General features: G+C 35.7%; 5 protein-coding genes across 6 annotated transcripts; 2 read left to right on the forward strand and 3 right to left on the reverse strand.

The window, feature by feature from the left end:
* Positions 1-763: 763 nt before the first annotated feature.
* Positions 764-3,651, forward strand: LOC125191867 (syntaxin-51-like). The gene is made up of 6 exons (XM_048089294.2): positions 764-1,085; positions 1,610-1,830; positions 2,322-2,527; positions 2,604-2,704; positions 2,785-2,829; positions 3,365-3,651. Exons 2-6 carry the CDS (start codon positions 1,613-1,615, stop codon positions 3,494-3,496), a joined length of 702 nt encoding a protein of 233 aa, XP_047945251.1. The 5' UTR covers positions 764-1,085; positions 1,610-1,612; the 3' UTR covers positions 3,497-3,651.
* Positions 3,652-4,090: 439 nt separating this feature from the next.
* Positions 4,091-7,683, reverse strand: LOC125193210 (protein HOMOLOG OF MAMMALIAN LYST-INTERACTING PROTEIN 5-like). Its single transcript, XM_048090970.2, has 6 exons — positions 7,513-7,683; positions 7,331-7,431; positions 6,803-6,912; positions 5,419-5,494; positions 5,164-5,286; positions 4,091-4,896 (listed from the first exon to the last, which is right to left on the reverse strand). The coding sequence occupies exons 1-6, from the start codon at positions 7,604-7,606 to the stop codon at positions 4,267-4,269; spliced, it is 1,134 nt and encodes a 377-aa protein (XP_047946927.1). The 5' UTR covers positions 7,607-7,683; the 3' UTR covers positions 4,091-4,266.
* Positions 7,684-11,127: 3,444 nt separating this feature from the next.
* Positions 11,128-14,283, reverse strand: LOC125197519 (uncharacterized). Its single transcript, XM_048096273.2, has 2 exons — positions 13,579-14,283; positions 11,128-11,587 (listed from the first exon to the last, which is right to left on the reverse strand). Exon 1 carries the CDS (start codon positions 14,239-14,241, stop codon positions 13,582-13,584), a length of 660 nt encoding a protein of 219 aa, XP_047952230.2. The 5' UTR covers positions 14,242-14,283; the 3' UTR covers positions 11,128-11,587; positions 13,579-13,581.
* LOC125195166 (uncharacterized) lies at positions 11,332-12,826 on the forward strand. The gene is made up of 3 exons (XM_048093355.2): positions 11,332-11,392; positions 11,452-12,206; positions 12,287-12,826. The coding sequence occupies exons 1-3, from the start codon at positions 11,332-11,334 to the stop codon at positions 12,824-12,826; spliced, it is 1,356 nt and encodes a 451-aa protein (XP_047949312.2).
* Positions 14,284-17,260: 2,977 nt separating the features above from the next.
* LOC125192139 (grpE protein homolog 2, mitochondrial-like) lies at positions 17,261-20,631 on the reverse strand. Of its 2 annotated transcripts, none has more exons than XM_089069906.1 (7): positions 20,413-20,631; positions 19,214-19,418; positions 18,941-19,128; positions 18,678-18,845; positions 18,063-18,191; positions 17,727-17,846; positions 17,261-17,605 (listed from the first exon to the last, which is right to left on the reverse strand). In XM_089069906.1, exons 1-6 carry the CDS (start codon positions 20,566-20,568, stop codon positions 17,763-17,765), a joined length of 930 nt encoding a protein of 309 aa, XP_088926032.1. In that variant the 5' UTR covers positions 20,569-20,631; the 3' UTR covers positions 17,261-17,605; positions 17,727-17,762. The 2 variants fall into 2 exon arrangements, with proteins under 2 accessions (XP_088926032.1, XP_047945571.2); XM_048089614.2 differs by having other exon boundaries at positions 20,440-20,630.
* Positions 20,632-21,164: the final 533 nt, after the last annotated feature.

A 21,164-nucleotide genomic window follows, 5' to 3' on the forward strand; every position in this document is an offset into this window, starting at 1 on the left:
AGAAAAATAAGAAGACCTCTTGGTTGGCGGTTGGGTAAAAATCAACCAGAGGTCGATGAGTGAAAAGACATCTAATGTGTACTTTCTTTTTGTAATCTAATAATGACATGGCGGCCGACCATGGCAACCGATAAACCAACGAACTGCGTTTGATGCCTAAAATCTTGCGTATCATCCACATCACAATATGCAGTGTTTTTAAGCACAGTAGGGGATCCACTCCTGTCATTAGCTATTTAAATTTGTCATTTTCGTCCATTCGCGAATAATTATCTCATTTACATTTTTACCAGTGTAAGTATTACTTTAGATAATGCACTTCACATTCCACTAACTTTACCTCACTAACATTTTATTAGTACATAAAAATAAGATACGCCATCCACTAATTTTTCCATTCATTTTTTATTATATTTTATTTTTAAAAATCCGAGCCAAAGTCAAGGTGATATTAGTGTATTTATATAGAGAGAGCCGAAGTATAATTTTTATCGAAGGCAATAGAGGTAGGTCATAGGTGTGGTTTAACATTTCCTAATATATTAGGAGCGAGGGTCATAAAAAGTTCACTAAAGTGTAGATTTGCAGGGGAGGGGCCGGGTGGAGTCCGGTTGAGATTTGTTAATTATTTAAAATTTTAAGAATTTTAATGAAATTTCTCAAAAAAAGAAAAACTAATGAAATCATTATATTACTTATAGTACTATTGTTAACTTGAATTTTATAAAGTTAGTTGGCAATCATGTATACATGGAAGGTGTGAAATTGTATGAATTATCACGATTATATAATGGAGTAATTACATTTAGACTTATTCTTTAAGTCGGAAGCTGAGAAAGTGGAGTATAGGAGAAAGAAGTTGAGGAATATAAAAGTGTAGATTTGTGGTGTTAATTCAATTGCAGAAGACGAAGGTTGACGTACGACTTTTTTGACCGATAGCCGGTGGCGCCGCCCGTCTCGCCCCCCTTCCCCTGAAAATTACTCCATTATTGAAAGAAAATCATAAATTTATTCTAGGTTTCGTGCAAAGAATCTCTCTCTTACGGGTTCGACCACAAAAAGAGTCAAATCCTAATCACAAGGTAAAACGATCAGCTATTTCATTTTCTTACGATATGCCTTTTGAACCTTGTGTGTTGCATCTGCAATTGAACATATCACCTGTGTTTCAGCTGCGCTGCCGATTAATTTTGGCTGAGGGGCGTTAATTTGAGATCTGTTTTATGTTTAATTTTGTGTCAGGATTTTGACTTCTGCATAAACTAGGTATTGGTTGCCTTCATCAGATGCTGATACTTTATTTCCGACTAAAGTTGGCCTATTTATCAAGAAATTGAGCTTAATTAAGATTAGGTTTAAGAATTTCTGGTGTTAGAACGGGTCAATAACTCTGATTAGTATCACGATTTGTTCTTTAATCCACCTTGATGCTCTCTCTGAAGCTGTGTGCTCGTAATTTGGTACTAGTATTTAGTTACGTCTGAGAATTCGAATTGCAAATTCTTGATATATCAATACCTTCATGAGTATGAACACTATCTTGAAGTATCAATACCTTTATGAGGTTAGGTCACTCAGTTGTGAATGGTTTGTTATCTTTTGTCAGACAATGGCCTCTTCAGGTGATGCATGGGTAAGGGAATATAATGAAGCAGTTAGACTTGCTGATGATATCACTAACATGATATCTGAAAGAAGTTCACTGCCACCTTCTGGGCCAGAAGCACAGCGGCATGCATCAACCATACGGAGGAAAATTACGATACTGGGAACCAGATTGGATAGCCTGCAATCTCTTCTGCAAAAGCTTCATGGAAAGCAATCTCTGTAAGTTGCTTAATTTCTCTCTCTTAAATATCTCTTATGGTAAGACTCAAATTAAGTTAGTAAATTTGGTATTGTCTTCATCTTTCTGCATTTGCATTCCCATTGGTTAAACACATTTTAGTTACCTTGCCTTATTTCAACTGTGGCTTAATCTCTTGTAATAGTTCACAATCCAAGCCCTAAATGGTTATCTACAGCTAATCTTTGTTATGCTACTGTTGCGTCTGAATCTGAACTGCCAAAATAGCAACTATAATTTCAATTCCGGTTCCTGGCTTGGTAGGATAGTGTGATATAGTTGGCTTAGCAAGCTTATGAGCTCCCAATTGTTTTTATCTTTCTTTTTTGTTTCTTTCTTCTTTTGTGAATTAGTGTTACTTGCTCTGACAGTATAACTTCCCGTGCTTGGGTTATAAGGACTCTTGGATTACTTGTAAATGTGTTCTCATCATGTGTACTGGACTACTGGTCCTGCTTTCTTCCTTATGCAGGACAGAGAAAGAAATGAATCGTCGCCGCGACATGGTGAATAATTTGAGATCAAAAGTAACTCAGATGGCTTCCACGTTGAACATGTCAAACTTTGCTAATAGAGACAGCTTACTTGGACCAGAGATAAAACCTGCTGATGCAATGAGCCGAATAAGTGGCCTTGACAATCAAGGGGTTGTTGGTCTGCAAAGACAAGTCATGAGAGGCTAGTATCTCTAGCTACTATCTGCTACTTCATTTGGTTCCCCTCTAATTTTGATTCATATTCTTATGACCTGCAGAGCAAGATGAGGGTCTTGAAAAATTGGAGGAGACAGTCTTAAGCACCAAACACATTGCACTTGCAGTGAATGAAGAACTTGATCTTCATACAAGACTAATTGTAAGATTTCTTTTGTTTGATTTCGTATATTATAGTCATAATGTTATGTGATAATGAATCTCATGTCTGTTGATTTGTAGGATGATCTTGATCAGCATGTTGAGGTTACGGACTCCAGACTACAGGTGAATATTCGTATATCTACATCTTTTGCTGTTAATTCTGTGGTCGTTGTGGATTTTCCTCTAATATTAAATCATTTGCATAACGTAGTACGTTGAAAATAATGCTTTCATCTCAGTTTAAATTATGAGAGCATATCATAAAAAAACAACTTAACAACGTAATATTGCGAATATTAGCTTTCTAAGGGATTCTAGATGATACTTTCCCAGATCTGGGGATGTGCTTAAGAAAACGAATCAGGGTGCATCAATATGGGCCACTGTCAGGATGTAAACTAATGTGATATGTGATAGATAAGGTTGAGTAGTTGAAGGATAGATGCTTAAACAAGTTCAACATTTAAAACTAAAGGGATGTTTGCTTGTGTGATATGATTGAGCAAGTTGAAGGATTAGATGATTAAATAAGTTTAAAAAAATCTATATGTAAATGCAGACCTATGTCTTCCTTCAACTTGTCTTCCTCCCCTGATATATTTTGCAAATAAAAAGGTTTAAAATCTTTTCATTGTTTTAATTTTTGTGAATCGAACAGCGAGTACAGAAGAGGCTTGCAATATTAAACAAGCGGACTAAGGGCGGCTGCTCCTGCATGTGTATGCTTCTATCAGTGATAGGGATTGTCGGTTTGGTTGCTGTTATATATGTACTAGTCAAATATTTGTAAATTCGAGAAGAGACAAATAATTTATTTCGCATGTTTCTGTTTTCAAAATGACTGATTTGTTGGTTCAAGTTATGTTGAGTGGAAAGCTTTGTATGTATGTATTGACTGAGACGAATACAGTTCTTGTATTTGTGATCAAGTATATGGTTCCATGATTTTGAGGCTTTGCACTGTAAATGTAAAAACCTGTATATGCAGCTTACGAACTTTTGGTTGATTTTAAGTATATTTTGCCTTACCTTAGAACGCAGTCATGTGTCATGTTCATTTTGGGAAATTTTTTGATGAAAACAAGTCTACTTTTATCTCATAAAAGATGAAGTCTATGGTTCAATTTATCCTTCAACCTTGTGTTACTGATTTGGGCAAATCTGATTTTTAACGTTGACTAGTATGTAAAAAAATATTACACGAATTTATTAGCTTTCTAGTAATTTACCACATTTTACAATTTACAGTAATATACATCAACCCTTACATTATAGTATCTCTTTTTGGTAAAACCACAAGTTGGAATATTATCATCTTAGTTTCTGCTTACCCAGATAGTATTTAGTTTCTGCCGTAGCCAAAATACCAAGTAACGTGTTATCATTAAGAGCGAGTCAATATGTTCAAATTTCATAAATCCTATTTGCATAAAAGCATCCATAATCCCATCATCAGCAATTTAGAGAGTTCTGTTCAAACATATGATCCCATTCTTCACTTCATGAGTTGAAAACAAAAAAATAATCACCACAACCAATCGCTCTGCTGGAAATCAAAGATCAGTGGCTAGCTGATGGCTTTGTCAACAATTCCAGAGATTTCTTAAGGAAATCTACTGCAACAAAAACGTCATCGAATGCCAGAGCACTAACAGCAAACCTAGCTGCTTTCTGTGCTTCAGCAATTTGCCCAGGCAGAGGTTCATAGTTGCTGTCATACTCATATTCTGGTCCGGCAGTTGGTGAAGGTTCTGAAACACTCACATTGTTTGAGGGTGGAAAATTGGAATAGGCATCACCATGGCTTTGATGATAAGAAGGGTAGTGGGGCGGAGCTGTACTCTCAGTAAAGCTAGGGTAAGAGTGGAAATTTGGGTACGAGTGAGGCAAATGCTGCTGAAAATCTGGCTGGAACGGTTGGTGATGATATGATTGAGGATGGATGGAACGCTCAGTGCCATTGGATGGAGATGGTTGATGAAAGTTGTCAGAAGGGTAGTCGTCATTAGGGTGATGATGCAGGGTTGAATAATTTGAGGAAGACGAACGAGTAATATTTGAAGGTTGTCGTGAGATATTAGAGTGCTGCAAATTAGCTTTATCATATTGGTGAGGTGATGAACTGGAATCTGGCGCAGTTGTTGAGGAATTAGGCTGAGTGGCATCAACAGAGCTGCTTGGTTCAAGATCCTGTGAAAATAAAGGTGAAAACTATTAGAATCCACAAAAGATGGGAAGTTATCAACTCAGAATCTATGACTGCTAAGATATTTATGGGAAGGAATACAACATTAAAGAAATAAAGGCAAATTCTGCCTATTTATTCCAATTAATCATATGAGAATAACGCACAACATAATTTATAGAAACAGCTCTAATTTGCACAAACTTTCACCAGCAGGCGACAGCACAGTTTAAGTATATAATTTAAAATTTGAGTAATAAAAAATATCATACATATTCACCGCTCGATGGTGCTGGTTCACCACCAGGAGGACCTGGTAGAGGCTTCCTCCCTTCACTCAGAGCTTTCCTTATATCAGCTGCTTTCCATGTTGCATACTTGTGTTTCTGCTCAAGCTGCAAAAAGTACAAATGAATTATGAATGAAATATAAGCTTTAAAGAAACAATTATGCTCAAGCAACCAGAAAATCCTACATATCAGTGATATCACCATCAATGTAATGTTTTAAATCTAGTGAGAACTTACATCAGGCTGAACTTCACCAAACTGCTTCAGGATATCAAAGAAAATGCTCGCAGCATAAAAAGTTTTTGCAGTATTCCTGTAACCAATTGGATATAATTTATAACTAGGAAATATAGACTAAAATAACGTAACCACCCATCACTTATGCATGGTTAAGATGTTCATGATATGAATCTCAGGGTAAAAATAGTTCAGAAAACATATACGCACAGAGCTGAACCCTACAATCTTCAGAAGATGACCCACCAGCAGAACAAGAACATGTCTGAAATTTTCACGAGCAAAACATAACCTAGGGAAGAACTAACATATCATAATAATGACGTACTGATACTAATCACATTGATCTCGAGTAGTCGAATGACATAACACCAGTTTTTTCCAGACAAGGTTGATGATTTCACAACATTCAATTATACCAATAAGATGCAGAAAAATAAAATGGAAGGGGGTGGACGAGAAAAGATTAATAACGAAAAAGGAAGAAGTGAAAAATATTTCCTTTGCAATGCAGAAGAATGGCGGATTTATGGTCAATAAGAATAATAGAGAGGGAGTATACATAGATGCAGTAGTTGATTGCTTGTAGTATGGTTAATTACTTAATTTGTTTTATTCCTGCAATGTGTGTTTAAAACTTCTAGTTGGTGCTGTAGTTGTAGTATTCTTTGGGTGGTAGTTAAAAGTTCCTGGGATAGTGTTTAATCTCTGGCATTGTTTGCTTGAAATGAGAGAACTACTCCTGGAACAACAGTTGTTGGTCTTTCCTTCAAAGTTTCACAATAAATAGTGTATATTTGTTCTGTTAAGAGTTAAGCCTATTCAATTTTAGCAGTACCCTTAGCTCCATCAAGAATGGATTGAAAATTTAAAAACCAGATGTGCATGATATCTTATCTGCAAATACATGTTGTTTTTAACAGCAGTTCTCCAATTTCCAAGAAACATGTCCTGAAATTACAGTTTTAGCTATGGCACAATAACTCCCAGTTAAGTTCCTTACCTTCCAAATAATACTATGTCGTCAACTAAAAGTTGAGCACACAATAAAGAACTAAAACTAATCAACAATGCAATGTCACCACAACTATATCATTGTGTGGCATTTGGATGCTCTCTTATCAGATTTCGTCCTGTGTTGATAAACCCACAGTGTATCACATTCTTATGCGAATCCTATCTATTCACTACACTCCCAAACACAAGATCCTCCTTCAAGTACTCACCATCAGAACTTTTAAAACTACTCAAGTATTGCAGGCATAAGAATTTTAGTAGATTGTTCCTTTATGAGAAAAAGAAATGAATTCTTGAAAACCATACTGGCATCAAATACATCACCAGATAAAAACTCTAATTAAAGAGATGTAGAGAAGTAACATACAGATCAGCTCGCCCAGCTCTATCCTGCTTGTCTGCCTTGGAAAATACATTCAAGGTAAATCCTTCCACATGTAGGTGGTCATCAGGTCCCAAACTAACTGACTTCTTGTCCTACGAGACAATATAAAAAAGGTAAGTCCGAAATAAGCATCGCATCCTCTCAATTGTTGTGATCTGGCTAAATCATATATGTATGCCATGATATCAAAATCAAAAGGCACCAAACAACTCGGTATAGCTATTTCAAATAGGCAAGGTAGATCACTTAAAATTTAAAAAATTATCGATAACAAATGAGCATATGCAGAAAAACAAATGTTCATCTGCATAATCCATCTACCCTCAGTGAATTCCACCTAGTGAAGTTTCTACTATCTACAAATACACAAGCTCACAAAAAATTTGTGTAAAGTCGTAATTTCCAAAAAACAAAATTCAAGAGCCTTTCTAGAAATTACTTAAATCTAAGTAAGAAAGCGGCTAATTGAAAAAATATAACAAAAATAAAGAGAAGCTGATCCGAAAAAACCTTTTCGAGCTGATTCATTAGCGAGACAAGGAGTGCGTTGGTAGCCTTGGTGCGGTCTTTCTGAGGAATGTTGAGCCCTCGGTCCATGGCATACAATCGACCTGGTGGATAATTGAGAGGTAAAGCAGAATGATGAATAGAAATGGAAATGGAGGATTAATTAGAAGGAGAAATGTATATACAATAGTAGGCGACGAGAGGCTCGTGTTTCTGCAACTCATCGGCTCGTTGAAGGTAAGGGAGAAGCAGCTTCGCCGGTTCAATCTCGCTCGTCATCGGAAATCGGAATGCGGCAGAGCAGACGGAATTTTTGAATTTCTTTTTCTCACTTTCCCTGACCCTTTGTAATCTCGAACTCTACACAACCAATTTTTCAAATTCGCATTTAAGAGCATCGGAAATGGTCGGCTAGCGACCGGCTAGCCGATTCGTCGCGCTGGCCGATCGGCTAGTCGAATCATTGGAGTCGGCCAGCGCGAAATCGGCGTGGGCTGGCCGATCGCTCGGCGCTGGCCGATGCGCTGGCCGCCATTGTGGCGGGCCGATCGGCCAGTGATCGGCCAGCGCCGAATTTTGTTTTTTTTTTAATTCTTTTTTTTTATTTTTTTTTATTTTTTTTTATTCTTTTTTAAAAAAAAATTTAATTCTTTTTTTTAATTTTTGAAAAACTATATAAACGCAATTTTCTCTATCTCTAAATTTCCGTACAAGAGCAACATCTAGCGATGGATAACAACAACTAGCCCCCGTTCGGCTAGCGGCAAACTATATCAGATTCAAGGCGGCTCGTGTGTGGAAGCCCGGATTTTTTTTTATTATGTTATTTTTATGATTTTTAGTTAATGTACTTTTTTTTATTTAAATAAAATTAATGAATTTTCCCGTATATGTCTCGTAAATTTAATTCCGTATTTTAATCGTAATTTTAATTCCGTAAATGTAGTATATTTTGAATTATTTTTATTGCGGCTGGCCTATGGCTAGCCTATGGCTGGCCTAAATCTGATGTGGCAGGTAGATTTTTTAGTGTTGCTGACGTGGCAGGGGAGAGAATGGCTGGCCTATTGCTGGCCTAAGCACCATTGCGGATGCTCTAAATTGTGATCGGTAAATATTTGGGTAATTGAATTATTCATATTTTATCTTAACTAGTATCACCCAAGTGTGATGCACGACCCATTCTCTTTTATTTAAATTTATTTTAGACTGTAAAATGATTTTCTAAATTCATAAAAATATCATTGTATGAAATCTGAAATCATAAATATATAAAATGAAAAACAATTATTAAAAAATATAAAATTAAACAAAGAAAAAAAAATAACACATACCGAGTGAGAAACAATATTATTATTTCAAGTTCTAAACTCATGTAACCAAATAAGTTTATAAACTAAAAATTGCACACAAATTTTAAATCACTTTTAGATCTATACTACAAAAGATCAATCACGAACACATGTCAATAAAAAATAATGTATAGATCAAAATCATCAACAAAAATACAGCAAAATAGCATGGAATATACAACCGATATGCCGGATAGATTTAATTTCATCACAATAAATTCATATTTTGAATTAATTAGTTAAAATCAGATATAACTATATTTTCTAAGGGTTAAAAATTATATAGTGTACTACAATTTAAATGTACGATCCAAAAAAAATAAATTAGACAACTTTAGAAATCAACCATCACGTACACATATTTCATATAATTGAATTTATAGTGTAAGAGCAGGTCTTGTGAAGAGCATTGATGTGGTGTTATGCTCTTGTGGAATAGCATGAAATTGAAAATCAATAAAAATGGATCTGAATATTTTTTAGAGAAAGAGGTTGGATATGGATATTATATTTTGACAAATAGAATATATAGATACTGCATACTACTATTAATATATGAGCAAACCTAAGCCTACTATTAAGAATAAAATGAAATTAATTTATTCAAATCACATTAGTAAATACTTCAAATACTAACGTGGAGTATAATTCAATGCATATATTAATTAGTAAATTAAAAATAATATTATAAAAAATTTAGTTTTACATAATTAATTAACAAAAATATTTATAATATTCTAAATAACTAATATCAAAACAATAAAAAACGTAAATGCAGAACCTATATAGATATATACACATGCTAAAAAGTATTAAAACTTAGTCAGTCAATAATAAATACACACCATCCACGAAGATGATTTTTTATTCTACAGATAGTAAAGATATGACAGTTTTTCTTCTACATAATACTGGTTTGAAGCAATTGTGTGGATGATACTCTTCTCAATAATGCCAAAAATATATTAGAAAGATATTTTACAGAAGAAAACTAACCTCTTATGGCAATAAATTGACCTGCAATATCTGCAAAAATAAAAACATTCATCATAAGCAATAAAAACACCGAAGATTTAGAGAGGAGAAAAGAAACTAACCACCCATTAACTCCTATTAATTTTAAATAACTTCCCACTAACTTCAAATAACAATTTAATAAAAAAAAAGTAGATTTTATTCAAATAATAATATATATTTTAAAAGGATATTTCTCTAAATACCCCCAAAATTCTACTTATTTCCCAAAATATCCCCAAAACTCCACTTTTATATATTTACTAGTATTAGCCCACGCGCTATGCGCGACACATAATATTTTTATTCTATTAATTAGACATTATAAATATACTAAATAAAATAAAAAATAGTGAATCATTACATAATTAAAAAATAAAAAATATAGTACTATATACGACGATATGTTAAATAATTATAGATAAAAAATTAAATAAATTACGACACTTTTAGGTCTATGTTTGTAAAAAAAAGGATTATTATAGCCTCGACGGAAAAATTAGAACAAAACTAACAAAAAAATAAAACAAACTAACATTAAGAAAAAACATAAATATGAACTAACATCACTGAAACAATATAATCTCAAATAAATGTACTACTATAGATAAAGAGTGATACCCATAGAAAAATTCTTTTTTTTGCAGATAATTCGCGACGCAATGGGATAAGACAATGAGGAATAAATTATAAGTTAGCAAATGATACATATTTATAGACAGAATGGTGAAAGTATTCTAAAAATTTCTTGAAACCGTGCTTTGAATCCTTGTTCCCGGCATGGAAAAATAAAAATGAACGATTTTAGTTTTAGATAAATTTCTAAAAAAATAGTAATAAGCTAAGAAATGACACACATACCATCTGATCGTTGAACACATATTTCAAGGAGGTTACGTTGATTTGTCCATGTTTAATGAATTCATAAACATGCAAGCACCGCACTCGAATTACTGATGAAGCATTATTAGGTTGTAGATCGTTAAGGAATGTGAATTCCCTTATGTGAACAAAATTTTATTTTTACCAAAAATTTGTGATAGAGAACGGAGACAATGAAGAAATGGAATGGAATCTAGCAAATGGTACATATTTATAAATATAAAGTATTGAAAAGGAATCATAAATGTGGCGGTTATATAATACTCCCTCCGTCCCCCATTAGCAGTCATGGTTTGACCGGACACGGATTTTAAGGAAGTGTTTGAATGTGTAATAAATGGAGGTAGGTAGTGGAATGTGGGATCTCTTTGACTTTATGTGTGTAATAAATACTCCAAAAAAACAACCATTCAATGTGCAAATAAATTGTGGTGTTGTGATTAAATAAATTTGAATACATTTGAGTAATTAAAATTGTTAGTAAAATCTACTCTTAAAAAAATCAGAACTACACTGCCAGCACAATTGAGAGAACAAAACTGCCATTCAAATTTCAAAAAATAAGGAGGGAAAGCCTCCAATTCCATGGAGGGAATTTGTTCATACAAGGAGGGAAAATTTACAATGAATTTCAAACTCCAACTACTCCTATAAGTATATTCATTTCTACTCCATTCACTTCCACCAACCAAAACAAAAAAAAAAAGGAAACCTATTTAAGTGAAATACCCTCAGAAAATCTTCATCACTGGGCATATGGAGCAGGAGGTGGTCCAAGAGTTGGACCATGAGCAGGAGCAGCAGGTGCAGGGGCAAGGTGGAAGGCAGCGGATGTCATTAGCATTGAACACCCAAGAAAAAAATCTCATTGCACAGTTTATTCTACAACAAAGTCAAGCTGGAGTGCTACCAAGAGGTTCATTTACAGAGGCAGCCAAAAGATTCAACATCCATACAAGGACAGCAATGAGAATTTGGGATATCAGCAAGCAGCAAATGGACAGAGGGGAACCTGTTATGATGAAGGCAAAGCAACAGGTTATCAACACAAAGATAAACTCATGCTGGATACAGAAAAGTATAGAAAACTGTCCATGCTTGAGAGATCAACAATAAGAAAGGTTGCTTCTAAGATGGAGGTAAGCAAGACAGCAATTGGTAGATTTGTTAAGAATAATGAGCTGAGACCTCATACAAATGCTATCAAGCCTACACTGACTGAAGCCAACAAAATTGCAAGGATGAAATGGTGTCTTGCTCATGTTCAGCCAACATTGGCTGAAGGTAAACTTCTTTACCATTCATTGCACAATATTGTTCATATTGATGAGAAATGGTGCTACATGACCAAGACATCAGACAGATACTACCTTTTGCCGGATGAGGATGAGCCTTATAGGTCCTGTAAGTCCAAGAGATTCATCACTAAAGTGATGTTCATGGCTGCTGTGTGTAGGCCACTTATTGGCAGTGATGGGGAAATCATATTTGATGGTAAAATAGGATTATTCCCATTCACAGAGCAAGTACCAGCTCAAAGAAGTTCAAAGAACAGGCCAAAAGGGACACTAGAGACAAAGCCAATTCAATCAGTGAATAAGGAAGTCATGACAGCATGTCTCATAAACCAGGTATGCCATTTTTTTATGTCATTAAAGCTATCAGACATTTTTTATGTCATCACTTAGTCATACACACACATCATTCACAGATTGTACCAACAATCAAGGCCAAATGGCCAGCCAATGCAAGCAAGAAGATTTACATCCAGCAAGATAATGCCAAACCTCACCTAAGAGCTGCTGACCAACAGTTTGAGGAGATTACTAGTACTGATGGGTTTGAATTCCATCTAATTAGTCAACCAGCCAACTCCCCAGACACAAATGTATTAGACCTTGGGTATTTTAGGGCAATACAATCACTTCAAGATGACAAAATAGCCACCAATGTAGATGACTTGATGAGAAATGTGTTTACCTCATTTGAAGAACTCTCACCACAAACTCTTAATAGAGTGTTCATCACATTACAGAGCTGCTTCACAGCAATATTGCAAGTGCATGGGAACAATAGCTACAAGATCCCTCACTTAAACAAGGACAGGTTGCACAGAACAGTGGGGCTGCCTCTTCAACTTCATGTTGAAGAGGGTTTGGTCAGAGAGAGTTTGGAGTACCTACAGCTGCCTGAGAACAATACTGGAGACACATATGACATAGGGCCTCTTAACAATGCTTTAGGGTACTAGACATCATATTAGGGGATAGAGTTTACAGTATAAGCACCAACATATGTTTGTGTTTAAGATGTAAACTCTTTTTTTTGTGCATATGATGCATTTTTTGTTATTGCCATCAGAAAAGCTTCATCACATGGCATCAGCCTCCAAACCCTTCATAGGGGGTGGCTTAGTAAGCTAACTAGGCTGCATTTTGTGTAAACATTATCACTGTACATCCTACTTTGTAATCAGTGAACAGTTTTTGTATTATCACATGAAATCAGCTTCCAAACCCTTCAAGGGGGTGACTTTTTTTTGCATTTCCCACAAAATAACTTCATCACATGGCATATGGACAACAACACAAGGCATAGGGACCACAGAATACACAGCCTCCAAACCATAAACAGGGGTGGCTGAGCTTTCCCTCAGAAAAGCTTCATCACAGGGCAACAACACAAGGCATAGGGGCAACACAGCAATTTTCAAAAATCAGAAGCCTTCAAACTCACATAAACATTCTCATCACATTCATCATCAATTGTCATTGCCTCAATATCACATAAACATCACAAATAGACTGCATTTTCCAAATATCAGAAGCCTCCAATCCCTAAAAAGGGGGTGGCTTTGAATAAGAAGTAGACTCACATAAACATTCAGCATCAATTGTCACTGCCTCAATATCACATAAACATCACAAATAGGCTGCATTTTTCAAAAATCAGAAGCCTCCAATCCCTAAAAAGGGGGTGGCTTTGAATAAGAAGTAGACTCACAAGTTAAATGAGATCCTTGAGGCAAGGAAACATGATGAGTAGCATTGCTTTTTCATTGTCGCTATACTCCCTTTTTGGCTCCACCTCCACCGCCGGTAGCACAGCAGGGCCAACGCCTTCATCGAGCTCATCCAAACCAATGGAAGGTGGTTCACTTTCCCACCAATTAACATCATGTGAAGGCGGCTTGGACTCCGACCAGTCAAACGGCGGCGACGGAGGCTGAGTTTCAGAATCGTCACACACCACAGCCGGAGCTTGAATTTCAGATCCGTCGAGTAACGGGGTCGGCGGTAGAGTTTCAGAACCGTCAATTAAGGGGGACGGAGGTAGAGTTTCAGAACCATAGAAGCCCTCAGACGGATCTTCAGTGTCAGAAACATAGAAGCCATCCGATGGATCTTCAGGCTCAGATCTGTCGAAACCCTTAGACGGAGAAACATTTTTAGATCGGTCGAGGGCCTTGGATGGAAAATCAGTTTCAGATCCGTTGAAACCCTTGGACGGAGCTTCAGGTTCAGATCCGTAAAAGAACCAGTCGGGGGGTGTCGGACCTTCAGCCCCGTCGTCGTCTATGAACGGTGGAACACCGTGAACCACGGACGGACGAGGTATTTCGTCGTCGTCTACCCAATCTGGTGTATCAGGGACGACAATGTCCATCGATTCAGAGGGAGGCGGTGAGGCGGAGGGGGGAGGCGGAGGGATGAGGCGGAGGAATCGAGAGTGAGTGTGGATGAGAGTGAATGAGAGTGTTTGAGAGAGAGAAATGAGAGTTGACCGATGCAATTCTAGCATCAATTTGTTTTTTTTTTTAATTGGAAATAATGGCAATTTGTGTAAATTCTGCCCACAATAAGGGTATTGTTGGTGTCCAAATATAGTAAGTAGGAAGTGTGATTCTTAATCGGGGACGGACGAAACGGAAAAAAGTGACTCCTAATGGGGGACGGAGGGAGTACCTTTTAATAAGGCATAATTAATAATTTTTTAATATAAAAAATGTTGTATATAAGATGAAACGGTAGTATATGATTTTAAAATTGTATTTACAATGAATCATTATTCTTAGCTCTAAAATTTTCAATTAAGCTCTTAAATGTAATATTATCAATCAATATTCCATGACATTTATTTACCTAAAATAGTCAACGTTCCATAGGACATTTATTTACCTTCAATAGGCAAAGTAACTGCCATTTAAATTATTCTCTCTCTTTGACACATAAACGGCTAAACGCCTAAACCCACTAATGTTATAGTCAATTCATATGGCCACACTACACATATAAATCACCCCAAATGCCTATATCAAAATCCCATGTTAATACAAATTATTTATTATTTTCAATGAATAAGTTATTGAATAAATATTCAAATTGATTACATAACTTATAGATACTCCAAAATGAGGACAAAATTTACAAATATTTCAAAAGAAGGCCAAAACTCGCCTTTTATATATGTATAGATTCGAATACAAAAAATGTATTCGCCTTTTATTTTACTATATTTTACTATTATTTTGTTAATTGTGGTAAAAATGTTAACATTTTAAAATTTTGAGAAATGTTTTAAGAAAGAGAAAATATTTAGTTATAAGTAACTAACAAAAATCAAATTCCAGTAATATCCCGAGTAACATTTTTTACACGCTGTATTGACTGATATAGAATGCACCCAATTGAAATTTTTTACATACCGAGCTTACATCGCATAAGATTTAATCTGGATCGCTGATTTCCAAATTTAACAGATTACAAAAATGACACTAGTATAATTATCATACGAGAGTTAATAGTGTATAATATCCCTCCTTTCTTTTTTTCATTTTGTTTCTGCCTCAAATCTTTATCACATTAGACAATTAGCATATTTCAAAACAAATCCTATTTTGAGTTTTTTAGTACTACAATTTGCTCATTTTTGGTTTACACTGAAATAAATCACTTTTAAATTATATGAGTAAAAAGACAATACTCCCTCCGTCCCATATATATATATATGCATTTTTTCATTTTTAGTCCGTCTCATAATCATATGCATTTTCTTATTTTTAAAATTCTTTTCTCTAATGAGATGAGACTCGGTCTCTACTAATAATACTTTAATTACTTTTTCCATCTACCTATCCCTTATTTTATTATTTTTATATTAAAATTCGTGTCGAACCCAAAGCGCATATTTTTCAGAAGCGGATGGAGTAATTTTATAAAGAGAATATTATTTTAAATTTGAGTTTAGTGTAAATAATTTAAGATTTTCCTTTATATCACAATGCTAATAGGGTTGGGTAGAGGACATGACCCTCACATCCCCATCATGGCGGAGGATTTAGCCAATTTTCCTTCCTCAAAACCCTCATTCCTTCTTTGTTTCTAATCCCATGGTACAAAGGCAGAGGCTAAAGCTAAAACAAAAAAGGAAAAATCCATGTCTATTTCAGAATGAGAACGATAGATAAGAGCATCTCCAATGGTCGGTGAGCGACCGGCTAGCCGATTCTCGGAGCTGGCCGGTCCACTCGCCGAACCATTGTGGGCGGCGAGCCTAATTTCGGCGAGAAATTCGGCGAGCGCTGGCCGATGCGCTTGCCGATCGGCTCGCCGCCATTGTAGGCTGACGATCGGCCAGCGATTTTTTTTTAATTTAATTTCTGAAACACTATATATACGCGATTTAAACATCATTTTCATTTGCACTGCTTATTTTAACGAGCTTTCACTCTCTCTGAATTTCTGTATAAGAGCAATAACGCGAAATGAGTAATGCAGGTGGTAGTGGTGGTAGTAGTGGGTTGAGGAGGAGTTCAAACGGCAAGTGTTGGAACAGTTAGAGGCCTATACGACCCGCGAGGCAGAGCGGCTGTTAGAAAGGGCCTTGCAGCCGCGGGTACCTTGAAGAGTTGTGGGCGCGGAGGACTACACGGCGATAGTTTTTTTTTTGTTTTATTATGTATTTTTAATTATGTAATTTTTTTTTGGACGCACTTTTTTTAATTTAAATAAAATTATTGCATTTTCCCGTATATGTATCGTAAATTTAATTCCGTATTTTGTGTTTAATTCCATAAATTTAGTTATTTTTTATTTTTGATTGTTGTGGCTAGCCTATTACTTGTCCAGTTGTTTGTCCTGATGATGTGGCAGGAGGAATTTTAGTGCTGATAATGTGATAGGAAGAGTTTGTGGCTAGCTTATACCTGGCTCATGGCTAGCTTATTGCTATTGGAGATGCTCTAAGAGGTCCCGTCCCTAGGGCGCCAGATTTCTATGTCAACAATAAAAGCAATAGCTCACCGGAGTGCAAGTTGAAGGCCGTGTATTCTCGTCGGGGTTAAACACTACGCCGAACAACATGAATTTTTTTATTCTCGTGCAATCTGTTCTCTGCAAGCTTAGCTCTACGGCCACTACCACTGGATGTCCAGCCGATTTCATCAATGTTCTCACTAAGTATGGCCATTTTACCCTCGTCATTTTAAGCACCAATATAGCATTAAGTTCATAAAATGTCTAATCGTCAAATGGATTTTGAAGAAGATATAGCAGAATACATAAATCCAAGTACGTACTTGGTTCGATGGAATGAAATAAGAGCGTAAATATGAACCGACTGAAAGAGGGAAATGAATGACAAATCTTAATTCATTAATTTGCTTAGTATGCCCAAGAAACACAGATGAAATAAAATTGACATTCCTTATTTTGGTATCTAGAAAAAAATAGGAATGAAATATAATTCATACACTGTTTAGTATTTTCTTGGACTACATGATTATGTAAAGATTCATGGAGTATTATTTTACGAATATTATGAAATTAAAGAAATTAAATGATCTCGAAAGATGCACAAAATCTTACATCAAAAGCATCTCTACCAACACATCCCTCAACTTATAAAACTTGCAGAACTAACACTGAATTGAGACGAACTCAAACGAGGGCGTTTATTTGTACAGGCAGTAGAACAAACCAAAATCAGTTCCTTCTACGCCTATCTCTTCACAACCAAAATTTCAGTAGCACTGAAAATACCGGCACAGAAGAACACAGTGTAAAGATTAAGGGGAAATTAGCCAATATTTCTATCTAAGTAGTTGGAAGAATGCATCCAAATGAGTAATAAGAGTAGATCTATTTTTCCACCTGAATGTTTTGGAGAGTTTCTCAAGCATCGGATCCTTATTCAACTTCCCCATTGTCCACCGCGACTGTGACACCAACTTCAGCAGGCCTTATAACTCGGTCGTGCAGCTCGTACCCAGCCTAAATAGGCAGCAAAGAGAATACATGAGGGAAAGACCAACAGGAAGAATAATAGATAAAGCATGCAGTAAGTCCTATACCTGATTCATCATCCCAACTCATTATATAACCATTTGAAACAAATAATAGCAACCCTTCCCATATTTCTATTCCAACTTTTCAATTATATCTTTTGAGAAACCAAGTGCTGTTACAGTTTCAAAGCTTTTAAGATACCTTTAGAACAACTGCAACACGACCTGCCGGCTTTGAAGCATCTGGTACTTGGAACACTGCATTATGCCTGTTTGGATCAAACTCCTCACCTGTTGGGTCATATTTCTCGAGTCCAAATTTTTTAAATACCTGTAAATGAAAAGTTGGTGCACTACTTTACAATCTTTACATGAAGAAAACACGTAATCACAGGATAACAGTGTCAGGCACATGCCATTAAACGGTTAACAAAAATCAACATCCTTGACTGTGAGTGTGAATCATTTATTCATGATCTATACCTCAAATATTCAAAAAAATTTAGATACACGAAATCTGGGAGTGGATAATATATTGCTAGAAAGGTAATTGAGTTGGCTTTACAATTGTAGCAAACATTCATAATTTTTTAGATACAAGATATCTGGGAGTGGATTAAATATTGTTGGAAAGGTAATTAAGTTGGCTTTACAATTATAGCAAACGTCATTCTGATTACTATTCCCTTCATGTCTAGTTGAATTTGTTCATAATAATCACCTCCTAGACAAACAATAAATTAGCATAAAGCACTTTACAAGCATAGCAGAGACACAAAATCTACTGAGAGAATGAAGGATCCAAAAACTTAAATACCTCTGCTAACTGCTTTTCAGTCATTTCAACACCTTCAAGCAGTGTTTTAAGTTGATTAACAGCTCCAGCTGCATCTTGAGAGGTATCAATTTTTGAAAAACTCTCTTTTGCAGCAGAAGAAGCTCTTCCTAGATTATCCGCCACATCCAAAAGGCTTTTAGCAAAATTCTGCGTAAAAGGTTAACAAATATTTAGGCCAGCCTCCTCTAGTTTCCAGGAAAAGGGGTCCCCATAGAGCGTGTCACCGGAACAAATACACATACCTGAATAGCAAACTTCTCTGCATTTTCTGATTCACGCTTTGTACGCGCTTTCACATTTTCCATCTCCGCGAAGGACCTTAGCACCTTATCCTTCATTTGATCAAATTCTTCCTGCTTTTTCACCAGAAGTTGTTCCTTTTCCACCACAAGTTTCACCAGCTCATCTCTAGAAAGCTCGCTCTCCAAATCTGAATCATAGTAAAAAAATCAACTTGTTTAGTATACATATTCTCCTTTCAATTATCAAATATATGGATGAGATACCAAATCAACCTGATTCACTTTTCTCATCAGAAACAGATTCTTCTGTTGCACTAGAAGCTTCATTAGCCTCCTTATTTTCCTTTCCATTTCCAGAATGAGCCATTGTCTCCTTCTCATTGGGCTCTGGCGATGCAGACGATGAGAATCCAAACCATTGAAAGCCTGTTGAACTAAGTGCAGAATGATGTAGTGAAGAAATCTGAGCAGGTACCACCTAAAATGGAAAGTGAGCACCTCTTAATTCCAACAACATTCACACAGTAAATTTCCATTATCAGAATCTAGAAAGTAGTGCAACACAAAGCTCACAATCAGAAGCCAGATATGATCTGTCAAATAAATAATCTAATTAAACAATGTTGTAGCCTGGTATCCCCCGAGATAGCAGCTGTTCTTTACTCCTTTTTGGGTTAACATGTTAATTTTTATTACTCCACAATTTACTGCCTAGACAAAGATAGATGCTGAACAGGAATTGAATCAACTTTAGACTTCAAACATTTAGAAGCTGGCGGTATCATATAAAATGAGCAATAGAATGAAAACAAATGAACATTCAACAATAATAAGCAAAGATAGACAGGGAATTGAATCTCAGAAGCTCACCCATCCAAAATAAATAATTATAAAATAACATTAAAATTCTGAAACATAATTTCGGTGAAAGCATAAACGAAGAAATTACAGAACTGAATCAAATATACTTCCTGAAAGTCAAGATTACAACTCCATACTGTAACAGTAATCTCAGTTGGTACTTATCATGGCTACATGGAAGACATAAACATGTATGCACGACCCTCTCTACCTGCTTAAACAATCTAACGAATATTGTCTACTCAAAAAGTTGGAGCAAGTTATAGAGAAAAAACAATTTTCCAAGTTTTAAAGTTCGTAATAAATGAATAAATCAGTTTAATGAGCTACGAATTAGAATTATTAACTTTTCCGGGAAGGGGGATAATCAAGGGCAAAAAAACATGAAAGTCTGCAGAAAAACAGGAATTAGAATAAAATTAATGAACAGGAAGGAGTTCCCAACCACCAAAAAAACTACTCGCAATCATGAGTATCATTATTGCTCTGATTAAAAGAAAGAGAGACACATACAAATTGCGAAAATTGACAGAAAAAATCAGAATAAACGTGCGCATAAATGCGGAAAATGAAATAGAATAGCTGCTGAAATAGAAATGTATCGATCATACCCCAATACGGAAAGAGAAGAATCGTACCATATCATTAGCTCTGCGTGATGAAATCAAGTAATTCGATGAAGTTTGGAAATGTTTGCTGAGCTTGGAGTTTCGGGACTGAGTCAAAACGATTCTTGAGAACCGGGTAGTTATTCTGCTGAGGGACATGGCCGTGGGGGATGGTGGCGGTGGAGCGAGGAAAGCAGAGAGGGTTTTAGAAGGATTTTGTGCTTCTTGTCAAAGAAAAGAAAGCAGTTAAAGCGGAGAAGGATCCATAGTCAATATTGACCTAGTTGCCCCTGAATGTATTCGGTGTAGTAGTACTTTGTGGTGCATCGATCGCAGGGGTGTTGGCGTCTTTTCATAATTGGAAAACCAGTTGCTGTGAGATTTAATTTTGGGCTGATTTGCTGTATTTAAATTTAAAGTAAGGATTAATTTGCCTATTTCACAATTTTGAGCTCAAACATATTCCAATTTCTGTTTCTAATGAGTAAATTATAACAGCAATCACAAATTGGTTAAATTGCGGTTCAACCAGTTTATTTTGATAATAAGTTTTAATTTGTTTGCAATTATCTCACTATGAAATATTTGATTGTCTGTGTTTAATATATTGTTGATGTTTTCAACTAATCGACGTTGATGTGTCTTTATGTATGAAAGCATGAATTGTTTAATTTACGGTAGTGACTTCCGTATATAATTTGACGGCTTTTGTATCGGATACAATTTTACCCAAAAATAATTCTTTGTACGATAAT

This window comes from Salvia hispanica, chromosome 4 (genome assembly GCF_029641045.1).
Source record: "Salvia hispanica isolate PSC_SH4W2 chromosome 4, Shi_PSC_v1, whole genome shotgun sequence".
Classification (NCBI taxonomy): Eukaryota; Viridiplantae; Streptophyta; class Magnoliopsida; order Lamiales; family Lamiaceae; genus Salvia; species Salvia hispanica.